This window comes from Lacerta agilis, chromosome 13, assembly GCF_009819535.1.
Source record: "Lacerta agilis isolate rLacAgi1 chromosome 13, rLacAgi1.pri, whole genome shotgun sequence".
Classification (NCBI taxonomy): domain Eukaryota; kingdom Metazoa; phylum Chordata; class Lepidosauria; order Squamata; family Lacertidae; genus Lacerta; species Lacerta agilis.
The window spans coordinates 44,128,978-44,148,655 of NC_046324.1; the positions used below are offsets into that span (position 1 = coordinate 44,128,978).

Genomic DNA, 19,678 nt, shown 5'->3' on the forward strand with positions numbered 1-19,678 from the left:
AACTTTTTTTGGAAGCCGAACATGCTCTGTTTCGAGTGTTATGCTTCCAATTTGAGTGTTAGGCTTCCATTTTTAGTGGCACACTTCCATTGTGTGTGTTACACTGAGAGCTGTCTGTTTATTTAGCGTTTCTGTTTTTGCTGCTCTTTTTTGTTTGTTTTTGTGACTGTGTGGAATTCAGTTCAGCTACTGATTGATTGATTGATTGATTGATTGTGTGTGTGACTGCAGTACATTGTCTATTGCTTTCATTTTATGGATCAATGGTCTCGTTAGATAGCAAAATTCATGCTAAATTGCTGTTTTTAAAAGTCTGGAACGGATTAATCCATTTTGCATTACTTTCTATGGGAAAGCGCGCCTTGGTTGTGGAACGCTTTCGTTTTGGAACAGACTTCCGGAGTGGATTAAGTTTGGGAACCAAGTTACCACTGTATATACAAAAAGACCTTGCACTGCTCCACAGTTGATTCATCTGCTAAAAGATCATCTTGGAGAAACTGTGCTTTGCGTTCTCTGGTGGCTCCTCAAAACCGTGTCAAGCTATTTCCCAAATGCATGCATTCAGGACAGAGGCCCCCGTAGCCGGATGTTGTCAATTTCCCATTTTCATTCATGAAGCGCCCCATGGAAAATGTCAGGCGTTTCATCTTCCTTGGAAGGATGTGCCTGTCAAGTCATAAACACACACATCTTTTCTGGCTTGCTTTTAAGGGCGTAACATCAGAACAGTCTTGCATCCTGATTTCACAGTGGCCACTCAGACACCCGATGGGAAACCTCCGTGCAGGACCCGAGTGCGAGAGCCACACTCTCCCCCTCCTGTGGTTTCCAGCACCTGGCATTTATTTGGGCGCACTACTGCCTCCAACCGTGAAGGCCTTTTGGGTTAGTAGCCATCGGTAGCCCTCTCCTCCATTAATCCCCTTTTAAAGCCCCCTAGCCTGCATTCGCCGAAGAATTGATGCTTTTGAATTCTGGTGTTGGAGGAGACTCTGGAGAGTCCCATGGACTGCAAGAAGATCAAACCTATCCATTCTCAAAGAAATCAGCCCTGAGTGCTCATTGGAAGGACAGATCCTGAAGTTGAGGCTCCAGTACTTTGGCCACCTCATGAGAAGAGAAGACACCCTAGAAAAGACCCTGATGTTGGGAAAGATGGAGGGCACAAGGAGAAGGGGACGACAGAGGATGAGATGGTTGGACAGTGTTCTCGAAGCTACTAACATGAGTTTGGCCAAACTGCGAGAGGCAGTGAAGGATAGGCGTGCCTGGCGTGCTCTGGTCCCTGGGGTCACGAAGAGTCGGACACGACTGAACGACTGAACAACAACAACAACAACAGCCTGCATTCTGAAGCCAACGCATAGCTGTCAACTCTCCCCCCCCCTTTTTAAAGGGAAATTCCCTTATTCCAAATAGGATTCCTCGCAAGAAAAGGGGAAAGTTGACAGCCATGAGCCAATGTTTTCATGTGATCTTCTCCCTGCGGTGCTATGCAATGCAAAGACTTAAGGGTGGCGTCGGAGCAGACCCATTGAAATAAATGGACACGGCTGAGCTAGGTCCATTGCTTTCCATGGGGTTTGTTCTGAGCAAAAGCTAGCTGAATACAACTTTCTTGCTAAGACCTCTCAAGAGGGCCAAGAGGACATAGAAAGAGCTGGATTGGACCAGTGGCCAGCAAGAGGCATTCCCTCCTGGGAACTGAATGCCTGTATGGGGCGGGGCTAAAAGAGAAAATGGGTGGGGCAATGGAAGCAATTTCCAACTTTGCCTTCCAACTGTAGGTGGCGCCAGAGCCGATGATGATGATGATGATAATTTACCGGTATTACTTATTCCCCAGCCACTCTGGGCGGCTTCCAACAGGAGATTAAAAATACATTAAAACTTTGGCCATTAAAAAACTTCCCTAAACAGGGCTGCCTTCAGATGTCTTCTAAACATCAGAAAGTTTTTTTACAGGACAGCGGAACGCAGGACCCAAGAACATCCTAAATACTGATTCAAAATACTTACGCATTTCAAAATCCCAACCTTCTTTGGCCTGGTTTTGCTGGATCTAGAGCAATCTGATTCGGGAATCCATCTGCCGCAGATGATCTAGAAGCCCATGGGGAATAGTGGGGTTCCATAGCCTGAAAAGGGGGGGTTAAAGAAAGGAAAACAGAAAAAGGAAATTTCCTTTTTTTTGATGCCCCTTATTTTGAGCAAGGATATACAAATCTCTGGATTTCATTTTCTCTGTTTTTTGTGTTTCCAATTTTCAAATCTCTTCATTTCCATGTAAGTTTGCGTTTCTTTCAAAGTCTTCATTAAATACCAGCATTTGAGTACAAATTTCTCCTAATACAAACAGCTTTGCATGCCCTGTTGCCCTAATACAGACGTTTTTGCAAGGCATTCCCTCCCAAGGCAATGCATTTTTAATGTTATTTTTTCACTAACATGCATTCTTATGTACACTTTATCCTGGTGCATGCATCTTTCTGCACATTACTTGGCACCGCATTGCAAAATTTGGGGAAGCGAAGATTTCGAAGACAGCTGCGTTTCAGTTCATGCAATTGGCAAAATGTGTTCACCTTCAAATGTTTGACTGCATTGCGTTTCTCCCCCACCATTATTAGTAAAAGTACACACACATGCATAGGGATACGATATGCAAATAACAGAAGAGACCCCGGCAGAAATGAATGGGAATCTAGATAATATAGAGAAATGATTCACAATCATGGGTTTTGTGTATTAATGGTAAAGGTAAACAGAACACTGTGACGGAAACAAGAACCCACAGAAATGCTGTTTCCCTTCCCATCGCAGCGGTACCTATTTATCTACTTGCACTGATGTGCTTTTGAACTGCTAGGTTGGCAGGAGCTGGGACAGAGCAACAGGAGCTCACTCCGTCACGGGGATTCGAACCGCCGACCTTCTGATCGGCAAGCCCGAGTGGTTTAGACCACAGCGCCACCCGCATGGTCTGACGGATGCATTGGGGAAGCCATGGCTGTTTAAAGGGGTATCATGCTGCTCTAAATGCACGGTTATGGATGTGACCAGGGACCGCACACAGCTGAGAACATTTGAGTGTGCTGCATGCCTAGCTGTCAACTTTTCCCTTTTCTTGTGAGGAATCCTATTTGGAATAAGGGAATTTCCCTTGAAAAAAAGGGAAAAGTTGACAGCTATGGCTGCATGATCAAGGTGGGATTTCAAGCCAGGCAAAGACTTACGCCACACTCTGGACACGGGGACATTTCCTCAAGCTGTCCGTCAGGTGCTGCGCTCCAGCAGCCGTTATCTTGTTGCAATGGATGCTGGAAAGAAACGAACATGCCAACTGTTAGCCTAAAAGAGCCTCATCTGCTTTGCTAAACCTCAGCAGTAGCAGGGCGGTCCTGTGTCTCCTTACTTCATTTGCTTTAAAAATTTAACAAAAACACACACACACTTACACTTCAAACCCCCCGCCATTTCCCCGTTTTTCAACCCTAAGCGTTTCATAACATAAAAACAACAAATAGGAATAGGAATAATTTATTGGCCAAGTACATTTTCCAACATACTTGGAATTTTGCTTCAGCTACATTGCAATGTAAACATACCTTATACAAACAGTGTTCCACTCACAATGCAATGACACAGCAAAGAAACCCCACCCGCAACTGGCCTCCCCTTCCGCTACACAACTACGAATTTAACAACTTAATGGCACAAGGGGGAAAACTGTTCCTGTGCCTGGCCGTTTTTGTGTATAAAGTCCTGTAGCAACGTCCAGATGGAAGTAAGTCAAACAGATGATGACCGGGATGCAAAGGATCTGCGACAATTCCCTCTGCTCTCTTCCTAACTCGGGTAGCATAGAGTGTCTCTATTGAAGGCAAGGTAGCACCAATTACCCTTTCTGCAATTCTTACTGCTCGTTGGAGCCTTTTATTGTCCATCTTGGAGGCTGTGCCATACCAAGCAGTAATAGAATTACAGAGAACAGTTTCAACTATGCCTCTGTAAAATTGGATCAACACTTCCTGGGGCAATTTAAATTTCCTTAGTTGACGCAGAAAATACAACCTCCGGTGGACCCTTTTAATAATACTATTGATGTTGCCTGAGAAATTAATTTAAGTTTTGAGAAATTATAGAGCCCAGGAACTTAAAGGACTCTACAGAGCCATGAAAACAAAACCACCACCAGTAAATGAGGAGGGGGAGAATCATAGAATTGTAGAGCTGGAAGGGACCCCCAAGGGTCATCTAGCCCAACCCCCTGCTCTCTGGGAATCTCAGCTAAGGCATCTGGAACGCCACCTTGAGCTCCTTGGTGGAAAAGCTGGGGTATAAATTAAAGAAATCAATAACAGTAGTCAAAAACGCATTTAGAAACAAATAAAAATGTGATTGTGGGAGTGGGCGGATTGTACAGATAGAAGCAGGGGCCTGATTTCACGCGACAGGGAAAGCCGAGACACAAAGATGCAGCCTTACAAGATGTCTGCAGCAAATGATGTTTTGTGATTCATATAAAAAGGGGTAAAAGGTAAAGGATCCATGGATGGTTTAGTCCAAAGACGACTATGGGTTTGTGGCGCTCATCTCGCTTTCAGGCCGAGGGAGCTGGTGTTTGTCCACAGACAGCTTTCCGGGTCATGTGGCCCGCAGGACTAAACCGCTTCTGGTGCACAGAGGACCGTGATGAATGCCAGAGTGCACGGAAACGCTGTTTACCTTCCCGCTGGAGCGGTACCTATTTATCTACTTGCACTGGTATGCTTTCAAACTGCTAGGCTGGCGAAAGCTGGGACCGAGCAACGGGAGCTCACCCCGTTGCGGGGATTTGAACCGCCAAACTTGCAATCGCCAAGCCCAAGAGCCTCAGTGGTTTAAACAACAGCCCCACCAGCGTTGCATGTAGGGCAGAAAGAAGGGCATCCCCGAAATGAGGTTTTGGTTAGGGTGGCTTTGGCAGATTCTGGTAGGGGGGGGGGAGGAGCATAGAAGGAAGGAAGGGAAACTCCACACAGAGCGCCTTGCAGTATTTATGAAAATATTTTTATACCATTATATCATGGGGGGAAATACCAAAGCCGTTTACAGCCGTAAAACCAACTAAAAAGCCATCTATCTATCTATATAAATAAAAATGTAAATGTTTGTTTGTTCAAAATCTTAAATCTTAGACAGTCCTTCACCGATTGCTTTGAAATTTTGACACAAAGTTGCATTCGAATAGGGGAGTGTTTTTATATACCCATCTTATATAGATGTCACACCTGTGACAGGTAAAAACATGATTATTATTTTTTGCAAAACAGCGTCATCTGCTGGACGGTAATTCCATTTCAGTGTTTCTGATTTACGAAGCGGGGTCGTGTGCATGGGGGGCGGAGCCAGCACTTCTACGCTCGGGGGGGGGGCGGAGCCAGCAGTTTTGGCGGAAAAATGAAAGCCATTTCTGAGGGAGGAAGAAAGGGGAGATTGGGAGAGGGATGGTCTGAGGGGGGACTTTGGAGGGGAAGGTGGGGAAGGAGCCTCTCCACTGGGAGCGGAGGCAGGCGGGAGTTCAACGGGAGAAGCTGTGGGGAGGCAGGTGAAAACGGGGTCTCCTTCCAGTACGGGGGGGGGAGATATTTGAGGGAAATGTCTGAGAGAGGGGGGAGGGGAGGGAAACGGCCCCTCCCTCACGAACCCCCCCCCCAACTCTGAATCCGCCAGGGAAGCAGGGCTGCATCCACTTAACCCCTCTGAGCCATAGCAACGCGTGGCCAGGTACAGCTAGTTATAAAGTTAAAAACAGACACTCTTTGTGGGAGTTACGTGCCCTAAGTTTCCGTGGCCAAATGTTTTATACTTACTCAAGCACTCTCAAAGAAGCTGTCTCTGGGAGCACTCTGGCAAAATGTTCTGCCCCAGCATCTCCAATGTCGTTATTGTACAAGCTGCAGGAAACAAAGGCAAGGGTGACCGTGGATCCGTCTGAGCAAGAAGCAGGGCAGGGCATCGCTTCACAAGAACGTTCTGCTCGTACATGTGTGTGTTTTTAACCCATCCGAAAGCCTCCATCCATCTTCAAGTAATAAATCGTACAAACACACAGAGTCCGGCATGCCCAATGGAGCTGACATTTTTTTTAATAAAGAAGATGTTTGGGGAAAGGACTAGGTCACGGGTGGAGAAACCCTCCTGAAATTGTTGGGCTATAATTCCCACCGTCAAAAGGAAAGTGGAGGCTGGTGCCCACTGGAAGGAACTGGTAGGGCAGGAGCCAGGGAGCTGGACACCAGGTGGCGCCAGAGCCCATGACAAGCACAGGCAAGTGATTCCAGCCCCTACTCCCAAAGAACAAAGCCCTTTCCAGGGCTATGCTTAAAGCATTTGTTTGTACCAGGTGTCAGAAGAAGGAAGCACCCATCCACCCGCCCCGGGTGGCAAACAGCCTTCTGCCATGTTAAAGCAGTGACAGGGGTGGGACTAGAAATATTGCAAGTATTCCATCTGAACTATACATTCAGAACAGGATCATACCTTGTTCCTTTTACAGATCTACAGCTCCCAGAGTTCCCTAGCAAGGAGGGTTGATTGTTAAACCACTCTGAAAATTGTAGCTCTGTGAGGGGAATAGCGGTTCCCTAACAACTCTCTCTCTCTTTTTTAAATTCTTTATTGGTTAAAATCATAAACACACATACAAATACATCATATACATTTTATATATACATTTTGTATACCTTTTTGTAGAAATGTACATATAACTACTATTCCAATAAATTTTCGCCTACACTTAAACTTCCCATTATTCTCGTTGCATTCTATATTATTGTGTTTCTCAATTTGTTTCTCAATTTCTCATTTGTTTCTCAATTTTCTTCTCCTTATTTCTTTTCATTCATTTATTTGAACATTTAAAGGTTCAGTCGATATCTGCCTTTAGGATTCCATTAATACCTTTACTCTCTAAGTATTCTTTAAATAGCCTCCATTCTTTCCGTACTGTTTGTTTCATTTGTCCTCTTATTTTTCCCGTTGTCTTAGCTAATTGTAAATATTCTGCCATTAAATTTTGCCAATCTGTTATGGTCGGTACAATTTTGTTCTTCCAATTTCGAGCTATTAATACTCTTGCAGCCGTTATACCATACATACATAACACTCCCTAACAACTCTCAGCACCCTGAACAAACTACACTTCCCAGGATTCCTTGCGGGGAAGCCGGGACTGCTTAAAGTAGTTTCATACTGCAGTGCAGGTGGGGACCTAACGTAAGGAGAGCTCTGCTCAATCGGACAAAGATCCCTCTAGTCCAGCATCATATTTGTCCACAGAAGCCCTGCCCTGCAATTGCCCTCCGGCAAGTAATATTCAGAGGTAGACTGCCGCTAAACATAGAGGTGCCACACAACCAGCATGACTAGCAGCCCGTGATAGATCTCTCTCTGTGAAATCTTGGAGGGTGTGGGAGTTGTTAGGAAACCCCGCAGAGCGTTACAGTTCCCACCTTCCTTAATAAACTGCAGTTCCCAGAATTCTCTGGGGGAATCCATGCGGCTGTGTATATCAAAGCACTTTCCCCTCCACAGAATCCTGGGAACTGTCGTTTACCCCCACAGAGCTCCAGTTTCCAACACCCTTAAACTACAGTTCCCACGATTCTTTAGGGAGGTGCCATAATTGCAAAAGTTGCACATGTCTTATTTCTTTTCAGCTGCTGTCGATCTTAATCACCTTTTCAATATTTTGCAAATAACGGCTTCGGTTTTTTAATCAGTAATTCAAACGTTTCATTCTGGAATTTCGTAAACGGCCTATGGGCATTTTTTTTTTTTTTGCTACAATCAGGTGGTATAATAAATTTTGTCAAATAAAATAAATGTGTCGTGTGTGCACAGCCCATGACTGCTAAAGAGATATAAAAGTGCTTTAAATGGTATGGAGATGCTAAAGATGAAGACAGCTGCACTCACCTTAGTGTCTTCAGCGAACGCAAAGACGGAAGCGCTTTGGCTAACTTCTCTGCCCCCAGGTCTGTTATTTTGTTCCCCGACAGGCTAGGAAGAAAGCATTGCAAAGTTCAGGATCTGCGCTTAGCTCCTTTGGGGACAAGGGTGACGGCGAGGATGGCATTTCTCCCACCTTAAACCAGACAGCTTACTTTAACATTTCCAGGTAGGACAAACGAGGAAGGATGATGCTGAGGCTAGCCACTCCTTCGTCTCCGATCTCATTCTCGATGGGAGAATCCAAGCTGCAAAAATGACAGGGAAAGATGGTCACCAAAGCCGGGTGCCTGCCGGGCTCTGGCAAGAGCCCACGGGGTCCCAGGCACCTACGGTAAAAAGGTAAAGGACCCCTGAACAATTAAGTCCAGTCAAAGGCGACTATGAGGTCGCAGCGCTCATCTCGCTTCAGGCCAAGGGAGCCGGCGTTTGTCCACAGACAGCTTTCCGGGTAATGTGGCCAGCATGGCTAAACCGCTTCTGGCGCAACGGAACACCGTGACGGAAACCAGAGTGCATGGGAACGCTGTTTACCTTCCCACCACAGCAGTACCTATTTATCTACTTGAACTGGCGTGCTTTCGAACTGCTAGGTTGGCAGGAGCTGGGACAGAGCAACGGGAGCTCACCCTGTCGCGGGGATTCGAACCTTCCACATTCTGATTGGCAAGCCCAAGAGGCTCGGTGGTTTAGACCACAGCGCCACCGCGCCCCAGGCACCTGAATGGGGCCTGTGTCCCTTTGGAGATTAGAAGACATGTCTGAGACCGTTGTGGCTTTAAGAAATATGGTTTCTTCACCTATTTACACATTCGGTCTGCATGGAGGGATCTTATAGCATGGTTATTTCAGAGGCGGCAGCACCAGCAGTCAGCCTCGTCCAAAGATGGACCTATGACCTTTTTGCTCCTTCTTCCTCCCAGCAACCCTTGCCACACACCCCCAGAGCAGTTACCCTGGCAACCTTCCAAATACCCAGTCTCTGCTCACACCTGGGGCAAGGGGGTAGGAGCAGAGCAGCCTTTATCATTGGGTTTACTGGCGTGTTGCGCCAGGGCGCCGGCCTCTTAGGGGCACCCCCGGGGGGGGGGGAGCTGAGCGGCTTTGCTGGCGGTCTCCCCTTTCCCTCCTGCACGCCCGCCAGCTGCGCCCTGTCAACCATATGGCTGGTGGATGTGCAGCTTCCGTCCCAAGCCTCCGTGGGAGGAAAGCGATCCCCGCAGAGGCTTAGGGTGGAAGCTGCGCCCTGCCAACTATATGGAGAGTGATCCCCAGAGAGGCTTGGGCAGGGGTGTAGCAAGGGGGGTGGAGGGGGCGGGGGGGCCCGGGCAGCGCCCCTGCTGGGGGTGACACATCGGGGGCGGCCCCGCCCCTTGGGCTTTTTTTTTTTTAAAAAAAAAAGAATTATTTTTTTATTTTTTAAAAAATTCTTTTTAGGCTATTTTCGGCACTGCCGGGGTGGAGCCGCAGGGGCGGCCAGCGAGGAGGGGTGTCAACCCCCCTTGCTGGCCGCTCCTGCGGCTCCGCCCCGGCAGGGCTGAAAATAGCCCCCCCTTCCAGCGGCGGAGCTCGGCACGGAGGCAAGGGGCGGGCCAGCGAGGTGGGGTGCCACCCCCTCCTCGCTGGCCCGCCCCTTGCCTCTTTGCTGAGCTCCGCTGCTGGCTGGCTTGCGGAGCCGGGGCATGGAGAGGGGCGGGCCAGCAAGGAGGGACACCCCTCCTCGCTGGCCCGTCCCTCTCCCTGCCCCGACTTGCGCTCCGCCAAAGGAGCCTGGGCGGTGGATTCGGGAGTCTTTGCAGCCCGCAAAGACTCCCGAATCTGCTGCCCAGCCCCCCTTCGTGCAGCGGCTTCGTGCAGTGTGACATCATGACACATGCACCGCAATGCCCCACCCCCAGGGGTGCCTCTTGGCTTCCCGCCCCCGGCAGTCAAGGGGCTAAGAACGCCCCTGGGCTTGCGAAAAGTTTGACAACTTTGGGAAATGGGGGGTGGGGCGCCGGAGGGATCTTTGCACCATGGCGCCGGATATGCTTAAGACAGCCCTGGGTAGGAGTTCCCATATCACAAATAACCCAAATCCTAGCATTTATTCATTTAACCCTAAATTTAAAAACAATATGGTGGTGACATAGAGGGAGTTGTGACAGCTTTTTGTCTTTTATTGATGTCTGGGTATATCTTGTTTTCCATCTGCGTCAACTGGAGACATGGCTCCCATTCATACAAACACACACACACCGTTTTGCCACTCACTCTAAATGTTGCAGCGCAGGAAATGTGCCCAGGATCCCCACCAGCTTTCGGAAGCCCGTCAAGCCACAGGCGCGACCCAATCTGCACAGGAAAGAAGAAAATAACTTGTTGGCGTCTCCCCCCCCCCCGAGGTGTCTCAAAGCACAGCCAACAAAGTTCGCTTCTGCCTTTTCCAAGGGACTGAGTCAAGTTCCATCCCCAAACATGTCCGGAGAGAGGTGGAAGATGGGAAAAGGTATCTTTAAGCCACATCGGACCATCAATTCCTCTAACTCAGTACAGTGGTACCTCGGTTTAAGAACTGCCCTGTTCACGAACAATTCAGTTTAGAACTCCGCAAAACAAGAAGTAGTGTCCTGGTTTGCGAACTTTACCCTGGTCTACAAATGGAAGCCGAACGGTGGAAGGGCACCAGCGGCAGGAGGCCTCATTAGGGAAAGCGCGCCTCGGTTTAAGAACGGTTTCGGTTTAAGAACGGACGTCCGGAACGGATTAAGTTTGCAAACCGAGGTACCACTGTACACTGCCTGGCAGTGGCTCTCTGGAGGTTTCAGGCCAGGGGGCGTTCCCAACGCAACCCTGCATGGGATGGGAAGATAGGAATCTCCCAGTCTCCCTGGGCTGATTTACTGAACTTTCTCCATTGCTAGACAGATCTCCAGGCCTTCGTTCTCCAGGCCTCCCTTGTTAGAAGCGACATCGTTTGTGTCTCTGCCGCTGAGATGCAAGAGCAAGAACCTTAGCTGATTAGAACTAGGATTCCCCCCGCCCCTTTTAAGCAGCTATTTCCTGCAATAAACTTAGCTTTCTTATGTTCTCAAAGTAAGGGTCTCAGGAGGACTCGGCTACATTAGCCAAAAACAGCGTTTTGAATGTGTTATAAACATGCAACAGTAGATGGCGCTGGAGAGCAAAAAGAAAAATTCTATGCTATTTTCCATAGTGGTTCTCCCCCCCCTCCCAGTTACAACAATTTGATTTCTGACTTATTTATAGTGGGTTTTTCCCTGTGTGTAGATCCACCCTCAGTGTGGTTATATGCAAGGTGAAATGTGCCCCTCCACCGTGGACTCAGTGTTAATTTTTGTACTTAAACCAGGCCTTTGGATGATTGACACCCTTTGAAATGTCTCATGGGACAGGGGTGGGATTATTGGTTTGTTTTTGTTCTTATTTTCACTATGTGTTTGGTGTTTTGAATATTGCCACTCTATGTTGCGAACTGCCCTGAGGTCTACAGATGAAGGGCGGTATACAAATTTAATTGATAATATTATCAATAATAACCCTTCCTGGAGACGCCTGGGATCGAACCTGGGGCCTTCTGCACGCAGAGCAGGTGTTCTAACATTGATCTACAAAAAACTCAGCTCAGATGAATTGGTCCCAAAGAGTTATTCCTGGGGCTTTTAAAGAACTGAGGCCAGACCAAGGTTATAACAAGATTTGCATTCTCCATCATCTGTAACACAGGTAGATGAAGGCTCAGGTGCAGAGCTCGAAGGCAACTGTCCTCTCCTATGGGTTAGTCTGGAACTCAGCAGTACACTGCCTTGGCATATGGAGGTTCCATTTTTCACCAGTAGCTGCTGAGAGACCCAAATCCTCGGCCGGTTTTTAAAGATTCATTTTTATTTTTATTTTGACCAAGTAATAATCATATATAAATAAGAATAAAAATGTGCACCCCAACACCGAGGCCATTCCACTTTAACTATCCAACCTCCCAAAATTTTGACATCTCTTGTGATGGTTTTGACTCCTTTTGTTTTAACAGTACAAATTCTACAGACACCCTCCCATATCTCCTCGAAATCACTACTCCTGCATATTCCCTGTCTTACCTTAATGGCACATGTTAATATATCATTAACAGCTACACCCCACACCTCTTTATACCGTTCTTCCATTTCATATTCTGCTTGCCCCTTCCGCTTCCTAGCTATAATAATTCATGCAGCTGTCAATAAATTTGTGAGCGAGGCCTTCATAGCCTGTGAACCTTCTGCCCCATCGTAAATTAATAATAATCCTGCCTCTGGACTTTTGGTCAGCTTTAACCCAGTGATTTCTGTTATCTCCTTAAACACCCTTTGCCAGAAAAACTGTACATATTTACACCCCACAAAAGATCCATTTAAAAAACCCTCTCTTACTTACGTGAATTCTAACTGTTTAAGCTCTGCAACGGCAGGGATGAGGCGGATGCTACCACCAGCTGAATCTGCCCCACTGAACAAAACAACAGCAAGAATTTGGTTAGATATGTTACCAGGGCTTAACATTTTCGAAAAAGATGAAGATGAGACAACCCCACCCCCGGAACGTATTTCTTCTAGGGTGTAAAACATACGTCTCGGGCTGTCTCAGGAGAAATTGTAGGTATGTTGTACTCCGCTATGGACTGCAATTATTTATTGCATTTATATCCCGCTTGTTTTCTCCAAGGAGTTCAAAGCGGCATACATGAATCTCCTCCGCTCCTCATTTAATCCCCACAACAACCCTGAGAGGTAGGTCGTGGCTGAGGGGGGATTCGAACCCTGCTCTCTTCCAGGTCCTTGTCTGACCTTTTATCCATTATGTTGGTGATCCCTCCACTACAGGGACTAATTTATGGGCTGATCTGTAGGGCAAGGCTGTTGCTGGACTCCAGTTCCCTTACTCTAACTATCTTGGCCCCTCTTCTGATTGTAATTGTCACGCTTCAGGGAATCTGACCCCCCCCTCCCTCGCAGCAGGCTGCCAGTAATGGAAAAAACAGAAGCTCTTACCAAGATACTTTATTCAATGTTCACAGAGAGAGACGTAGGATGCCGTCTCTGGGGTAATGGCGTTGCTCCAAGTAAAGCCCCTCCATCTCTCCTATGGTACATCATCACTACGTTGGCTGATCTGTGCTTTCTGCCTCTGAGCCATCTGTTCCCCTACTTTCAATGCCCTCCGGGTCATAGGGGAAAGGGGCAGGGGCAGAGGAAGGAGGGTGATGGAGGCGGTTTCGCCCCAGGTGTCATCACTGAGGGGGGTGACATTCGGCACGCCACCCGCCTGCGACTCCCAAGCCTACCCCGAACATTGGAGTGCAAGCTCTTATAGAGACTTTTGAAATTGCCTACCCTGTAGCTCAAGACCACCCCCCCAAAAAAAACATACATCACAGAAAGAGGTGGTCCCCCGCAGAAATTTGAGTGTGTTGCTTTTCTCCTATCTGCCAGGATACCTGATAATACCTTATCTGATTGCCTTTTCTGCGTAGCCTGGCCATTCCTTTGAGATGGTAAATACTTAGTTCCTGAACCTCTTACGCATATTGATAGTGTGCTCAGCTTAACAGATACTTGCCAGGCTGTATTTTAAAAGGGAGATGTAAGCCCTTCCAGTCCAAAGACAATTGGAAAGCTTTTCCCATTTCCTTCCTCCTTGCAGAGAAATATTTGAGGCCAATTTGGGAGAGTCAAAATGGCTTCAGGACATTTCAGACACATGGTTTATATAGTTATGTATGTGTTTGCCTTGTACATTTATGAACATTTATTGTATATGTATATAAGACCTATTTATATGGTTTTCCCAGTAGTAATGTACGGAAGTGAGAGCTGGACCATCAAGAAGGCTGATCGCCGAAGAATTGATGCTTTTGAATTATGGTGCTGGAGGAGACTCTTGAGAGTCCCATGGACTGCAAGAAGAGCAAACCTATCCATTCTGAAGGAAATCAGCCCTGAGTGCTCACTAGAAGGACAGATCCGGAAGTTGAGGCTCCAGTACTTTGGCCACCTCATGAGAAGAGAAGACTCCCTGGAAAAGACCCTGATGTTGGGAAAGATGGAGGGCACAAGGAGAAGGGGACGACAGAGGATGAGATGGTTGGACGGTGTTCTCGAAGCTACTAACACAAGTTTGGCCAAATTGCAAGAGGCAGTGAAGGATAGGCGTGCCTGGCATGCTCTGGTCCATGGGGTCACGAAGAGTCGGACACGACTGAACGACTGAACAACAACAAATAAGACCTAAGAATTCCCATAACAAGAACAAACGCTCCTACCTTTGGGTCATTTTCTCCTGCATGTCGACAAGAGCACAGAGATCGTCAATGTCTCTCATTGTCTTGGCTTTGAACGGAACAACAATAAACTTCTCAATGGCCGACTGCAGTTGGTCTCTTTCCTCGGCTTCCCACAACTGCTTCCAGAGCCGGACGGCATCGCTGAGGGATGCCCTGCAGAGAATCAACATGCCACACTGAGGTTGAGAGCATCTTTGTGAAGGACGGGGAACCTCAGGCAATCCACTGCACAGATTTCAATGGGCCCCAGGGCCCCGTGACCTGGAGCTTGGCTTTCGTTGAGGTCCAACACCCGTGAACATCACCACCCCAAACATACCTGAACGACGCAACATTCTTCAGGGTGACCAGCTGTCTGAATCCCTCTGAGTCAACGGCGCTCCCTCTCAAATCTAAAGCAAACTTCCTTTTGGCTTGTTTGATGACAGAGTGGAGAATGTAGACATTGGGTGGGGTGAGAGCAAACCCCAAGAAAGAGAGGTCACACTTGAGTTCTGAAGCCATTTGCTTCAAAAGGCGAGGATCTCCCGTTTCGTAGAGACAGTGGAGAAGATCGAGGAGCTTGTCCGGACTGAAATTACGCTCCATGTGTTTCCGGACGTAGTTCGAGAAGCTTCTCTGCTTCTTGCCGGCCAATGTCTTGGTGTCCATCTCCCCCTCCTCTCTGAAGAGGACAGAGGAGCTCAGCTTGCCCCCTAAAAATAGCAAGCCTGACAAAAAACAAGGTACCAAGCTCCACGAGGAGAGAAACTTCTTGGATTTGGAGAGCAGCCGAAGGTATTTGGTAAGTGTTTTATCCTTGATCTCTTTAGCGAGCACCAAATGCAGCGCAACCAGGAAATTTTGGACCACGAAGCTAGGGAACACATAGCCACATTCCTCTTTCCCGCTGCTCGAGTCTTTCGGGAACGCGAGGGGGACCACTAGTCCGCAGCTGAGAGCAAACTCCTTCACTTCCGTGGATGGAAAGTTGTAGCTCATGAGTGCGTTCCGGTGGTCCAGTCCGGAAGACCAGGCCACCTGAGCTAAAGCGGCGATATTCTGGTGCTTGGGGGGAGATCGCTGCGTTGACGAACGCATCAGTTTTCGGAGCAGGAACTTGGCCAACAGGCCGGTAAGCGTGGAAGGCAGTTTCTTGCACCCTACTTCAGACATAGCCTCACAAACGAACCGACACAGGTCAGGAGTGTAGCAATGGCTGAAGAGGTAAGGGCAGTCCCTGATAAAAGCCACCGTCTCGCCACAGCAGGGCGAACTTTCAAAGTACCGAGCGATGTACGACTCGGCTTGCTGCGTGGAGAACCCCGCCAGTTCGAGCGCCGCGTCCATCTTCGATAAATGCTGCTGCAACTTGCCCTTGGGGCGGGAAGTTAACAGCACCGTGCATCCGCTGAGAAACTTCTTCTGGAAGATGCCGGCCAGGATGCCTCCAATGCCTGAGGGCTCCTTTTGGGGCAGGCTGTCCACACCAGGTGTTAAACCATCCCGGTCCTTCAGCTCTTCAAAACCATCAAAAACGAGGAGGACCTTTTCCGGGTACCGCAGAACATGCCTGTAGATGTCGTCACCGCCATCTTGAGGCCCTGAGGAGAGCTCAAACAGCAGCTGTTTGAGGCTGTAGTGGTTTGGGGGGAGGAGGCCCAACATCCGGCAATCGAATCGGAAAAGGAAGCCATAATTGGGCAAATGGCCTCTGGACCAGTCCAGGCAGATCTTTTGGACCAGCAGGCTTTTCCCCATTCCAGCTTTCCCCAAGACGGCAACGACTTTGGTTCCCAGGTTGTTCTTCCACGGCAGCTGAAAGATCTGGTTGCTACCCACCGCAACCTTCCGTTTCTCTCTGAGGTCGCAGGGCCTCGGATCGGAATTTTTCCCAGCGTTCTTGCTTTCCACGAGGCACAGCGCCAAATCGCGTTCGATGTAAAGGTGGTCCAGGGTGAACTCTTGCTCCATGGGCACAAATTGGCATGTCTTCCGGAAGTGGTCTTTTAGCCTCCTGTGAAACGCATCCACAGGGCCTAGGATTAAAAAGAAAAGAAGGTTATTTTAACCTTCTTGTAGTAAGGTTAAAGCTCACTGGGAAATGATATATAATGAAATGAAAAGGATGTTTCGTTTAAAATAACCTTCGTTAAAAAAAAACAAACCACGCACTTTTCTTTTGGGAATTATAGGGACAGAACTACCTAAAATGCTTGGGATGCTTGGAATGAACTAATTCAGCTGAACTAATTCAGAACTATCTGTATTACACCTGAATGTAGTTTCTATAATTTCTGGGTGAGTTAAATGTTCACATCACACTGTGCACGTGTGTGTTTGTTTTAATGTTTTCTTTGTCCCCGTCAGTATATGTTATACCTTAGCAGAGCAGCTTGTAAAAACCTGAAGACAGAAAAATAAAATGCTGGGGACCAATGGAATGAAATTTGAATTGAAGAGAATTACCGTATTTTCCTGTGTATAAGACTACCTTTTTATTAGAAAATTATTTTAAAAATTAGGGTTTGTCTTATACATGGGTAGTGCAGAGAGGGGATTGGCAATTGGCTGCTGACATGAGCCAGATATTCTCAGCATTGATAGGGCGGGTGATTGATTGGCGGCTGTGTTAAGGGCTTTTGGCGATTGGCAGCCACAGCGGCAATTGGGAGGGCTCTGCGATGTGTGCGATTGTCAGCGTCTGTGGGGCGGGTGAGTGATTTTTGGCACCCCCCCAAAAAAAGCTCAACAACTCTGGGCAATCTCTCCCCCCCCCATTTTCTTAATTTTGAGTCCCCCCAAACAGGGGGCATCTTATACAAGGAGGCGTGTTATACACGGAAAAAGATGGTAATCCCTTTTTGGAAGGGTTGAACCAAAACTGCAATTAATTCTTCTTCTTCTTTTTTTTTAATGAATTTACCAAGCATTTCGACAACTGCATAGAAAAACATCCCAAGCAGCACAATCTTCCTTTCTTTCTCATTCTTAAGGTGGGAAACCTGGCTTTCTGAAATTCTGAATGAACCAGACCAGCAGCAGGAAAAAAACCCCTCAGTTTTGCCCTTCTTTCAACCTTTACCTCTCAGGTTTTGGCGGGTGTGTGGTTTCGATGTGAATAATGGAACTTCTGGAGACACTCCTCAAAAACGGGGGTGAGGGATCTGTGGCCACAGGTGAGCCACTCCTGCTCTCAAATCACCTGGCTTGCCGCACCGGCCCTCGGCATTGAAACTGGTTAAAAAGCAGCGACACTCACCTAGTCGTTTGTGAGCTTGCTCTGAATGAACAGGTGGGGCTTCAGGTCCTTTGTCAACCACAACCACATCTATGAGTCAAAAAGGACGACGTTGAAACACAGCAGGCCTGTAAACCCCCTGTAACGTCCCCCCACCGTGGGATAACCAGCCTTAAGTCTAACTTCCTTAAGCCTAATTAATGCATGAAGGGGTTAATGTCATAGAGTAAGCTGTCCTGCCAGACTTAGCTAGGTCATTCCCCCTCACCTTGGGGACAGGATGCGGGGTGGCGCTGTGGTCTAAACCACTGAGCCTCTTGGGCTTGCCGATCAGAAGGTCGGCGGTTTGAATCCCCACAACGGGGTGAGCTCCCGTTGCTCTGTTCCAGCTCCTGCCAACCTAGCAATTGGAAAGCACGCCAGTGCCAGGAGATAAATAGGTACCACTGTGGCGGGAAGGTAAACGGCATTTCCATGCACTCTGGTTTCTGTCATGGTGCCTCGTTGCGCCACTAGTGGTTTAGTCCTGCTGGCCACACGACCCAGAAAGCTGTCTGTGGACAAACGCCGGCTCTCTCAGCCTAAAAGCGAGATGAACGCCACAATCCCATAGCCACCTTTGACTGGACTTAACCATCCAGGGGTCCTTTACCTTTACCTTTTTACCTTGGGAAGAAGGTAATCAATTGTTGTACCTCCGTCTACCTGAGAAGCTCAGTGGGTAAGGAGGTCTGATCTGCTTGGGTCCCTTCCAACTCTACAATTCTATGATTCTATGAATGCATCCTGCACCCGTGTTTGCATTGCAATAGCAAAGGGTTTTAATCACACCTGCAAAAATCTGATATGAACCACTGATTCTTTGCACTGGAATCCCATGGTCCACTGGAGGCATTTTTGACTGATAAACCAATAGTGCATGGGGGCTGCCAGCAGGGAAAGAGCACAGCTAGGCTCTGTGTTCGTACTTGGTATCAAACTGAAGGAGCACCAGGGCCGTCTTAGAGGGATTGGCCGCCGTGGCGCAGCGATCCCTCGACACCCCCGGCGTGCCGCTCTCCGCCCACCTCCCTCCCATGCTGGCCACCCCTCGGGAGGGGGGGTGGGCGAGCGGGGGATGAGGGGCGTGGCGCTGGAGCGGCGCAGGGCTTTGCACGCCCTTCCAGCGCTCCAGCTGGGGCTCCAGGAGGCGAGGGTGGCTGGCTTTCAGCCCGCCCGCGGGGGCGGGGGCGGGTTGGGGAGGGGGAGCCCGGTATGCCGGTGGGCTCGCAGGGGCGCCCCTGGGGGGCCTGGTGCCCTGGTGCGCCGCGCCACCAGCCCCTATGGACGAGACGGCCCTGAGGAGCACCTTGCTGGAAGAGATGAGGGTCCAACTAGCCCGGGGTGCTTTGCAAACATCCCAGTAACCAGGAGGCACTAGGGCAGCCTGCCCAAAGCTGGCCAGCAGTCCAGGCTTGACCTTATGCTCATTCCTGCCATGCATGGTAATCTTACCTCCAGGCTACGTTACCATAGCACTAAACCTCTGGGGGGCAGCAGAGAGTGAGAAAAGCGGAGCTGATTCTTCCAGCAGGATTGCAAATATATTCTAATATCTCTGCGCCCAACGAATGTCTTCAAGAGCCATAGGGAACTTTACCTTAATCATGCCTTTGCATCTGCAAGCGGGGAGGACTTTAAATTTTATTTTAGAGACCAGGGCTACAGCCCCAATGGAAGGGCATTTAACCCTAGCCTCCCATGCAATTCTCCCAACAAGAGTTGTGCCCCCCCCCCCAGTCCAGTAGCTGATATTGCGACCAACAGCAGTTCTCATCCTGGGGAGAAATAACAAGGGCGGAGACGGGTGCAGATTATGCACAATTGCAGCAAAAATCATGATGCTTACCAAGACAGTCATTAATGATGGCACTTTCTGGCCCAGCAAGAATATTCACGCGCTGATCGAGAGGCTCGAAGGCAAAGACTACCTGAATATCTTCCACGCCGAGTGGGCAGTAGTACAGGTTGGGGCTTGCAAGAGGCTCTGCAAATGAGGAGAAAGGGGTTTGATCGTCAACATTGGCTCCCCAGCAATTGTCTGAAGAAGGAACCCATTGCCCCTGTTGCTACAACTGCAACAGCAGGGCTCATTCTGTTTG

The 19,678-nt window shown here is 48.5% G+C and overlaps 1 protein-coding gene across 1 annotated transcript in view; it reads right to left on the reverse strand.

Annotated features, from left to right (window-relative positions):
• Positions 1–2,050: 2,050 nt before the first annotated feature.
• Positions 2,051–19,678, reverse strand: part of CIITA (class II major histocompatibility complex transactivator) — a 43,840-nt gene continuing 26,212 nt past the window's right edge. The window contains exons 8-18 of the mRNA XM_033166493.1: positions 19,426–19,563; positions 17,559–17,627; positions 14,637–16,335; positions 14,297–14,470; positions 12,412–12,483; positions 10,252–10,332; positions 8,154–8,246; positions 7,966–8,049; positions 5,859–5,942; positions 3,240–3,323; positions 2,051–2,141 (exon numbers count right to left, since the gene is read on the reverse strand). Of these exons, the coding sequence (XP_033022384.1) occupies positions 2,066–2,141; positions 3,240–3,323; positions 5,859–5,942; positions 7,966–8,049; positions 8,154–8,246; positions 10,252–10,332; positions 12,412–12,483; positions 14,297–14,470; positions 14,637–16,335; positions 17,559–17,627; positions 19,426–19,563 (2,654 nt within the window). The 3' untranslated portion in view covers positions 2,051–2,065. The remainder of the gene's footprint in view (positions 2,142–3,239; positions 3,324–5,858; positions 5,943–7,965; positions 8,050–8,153; positions 8,247–10,251; positions 10,333–12,411; positions 12,484–14,296; positions 14,471–14,636; positions 16,336–17,558; positions 17,628–19,425; positions 19,564–19,678) is intronic.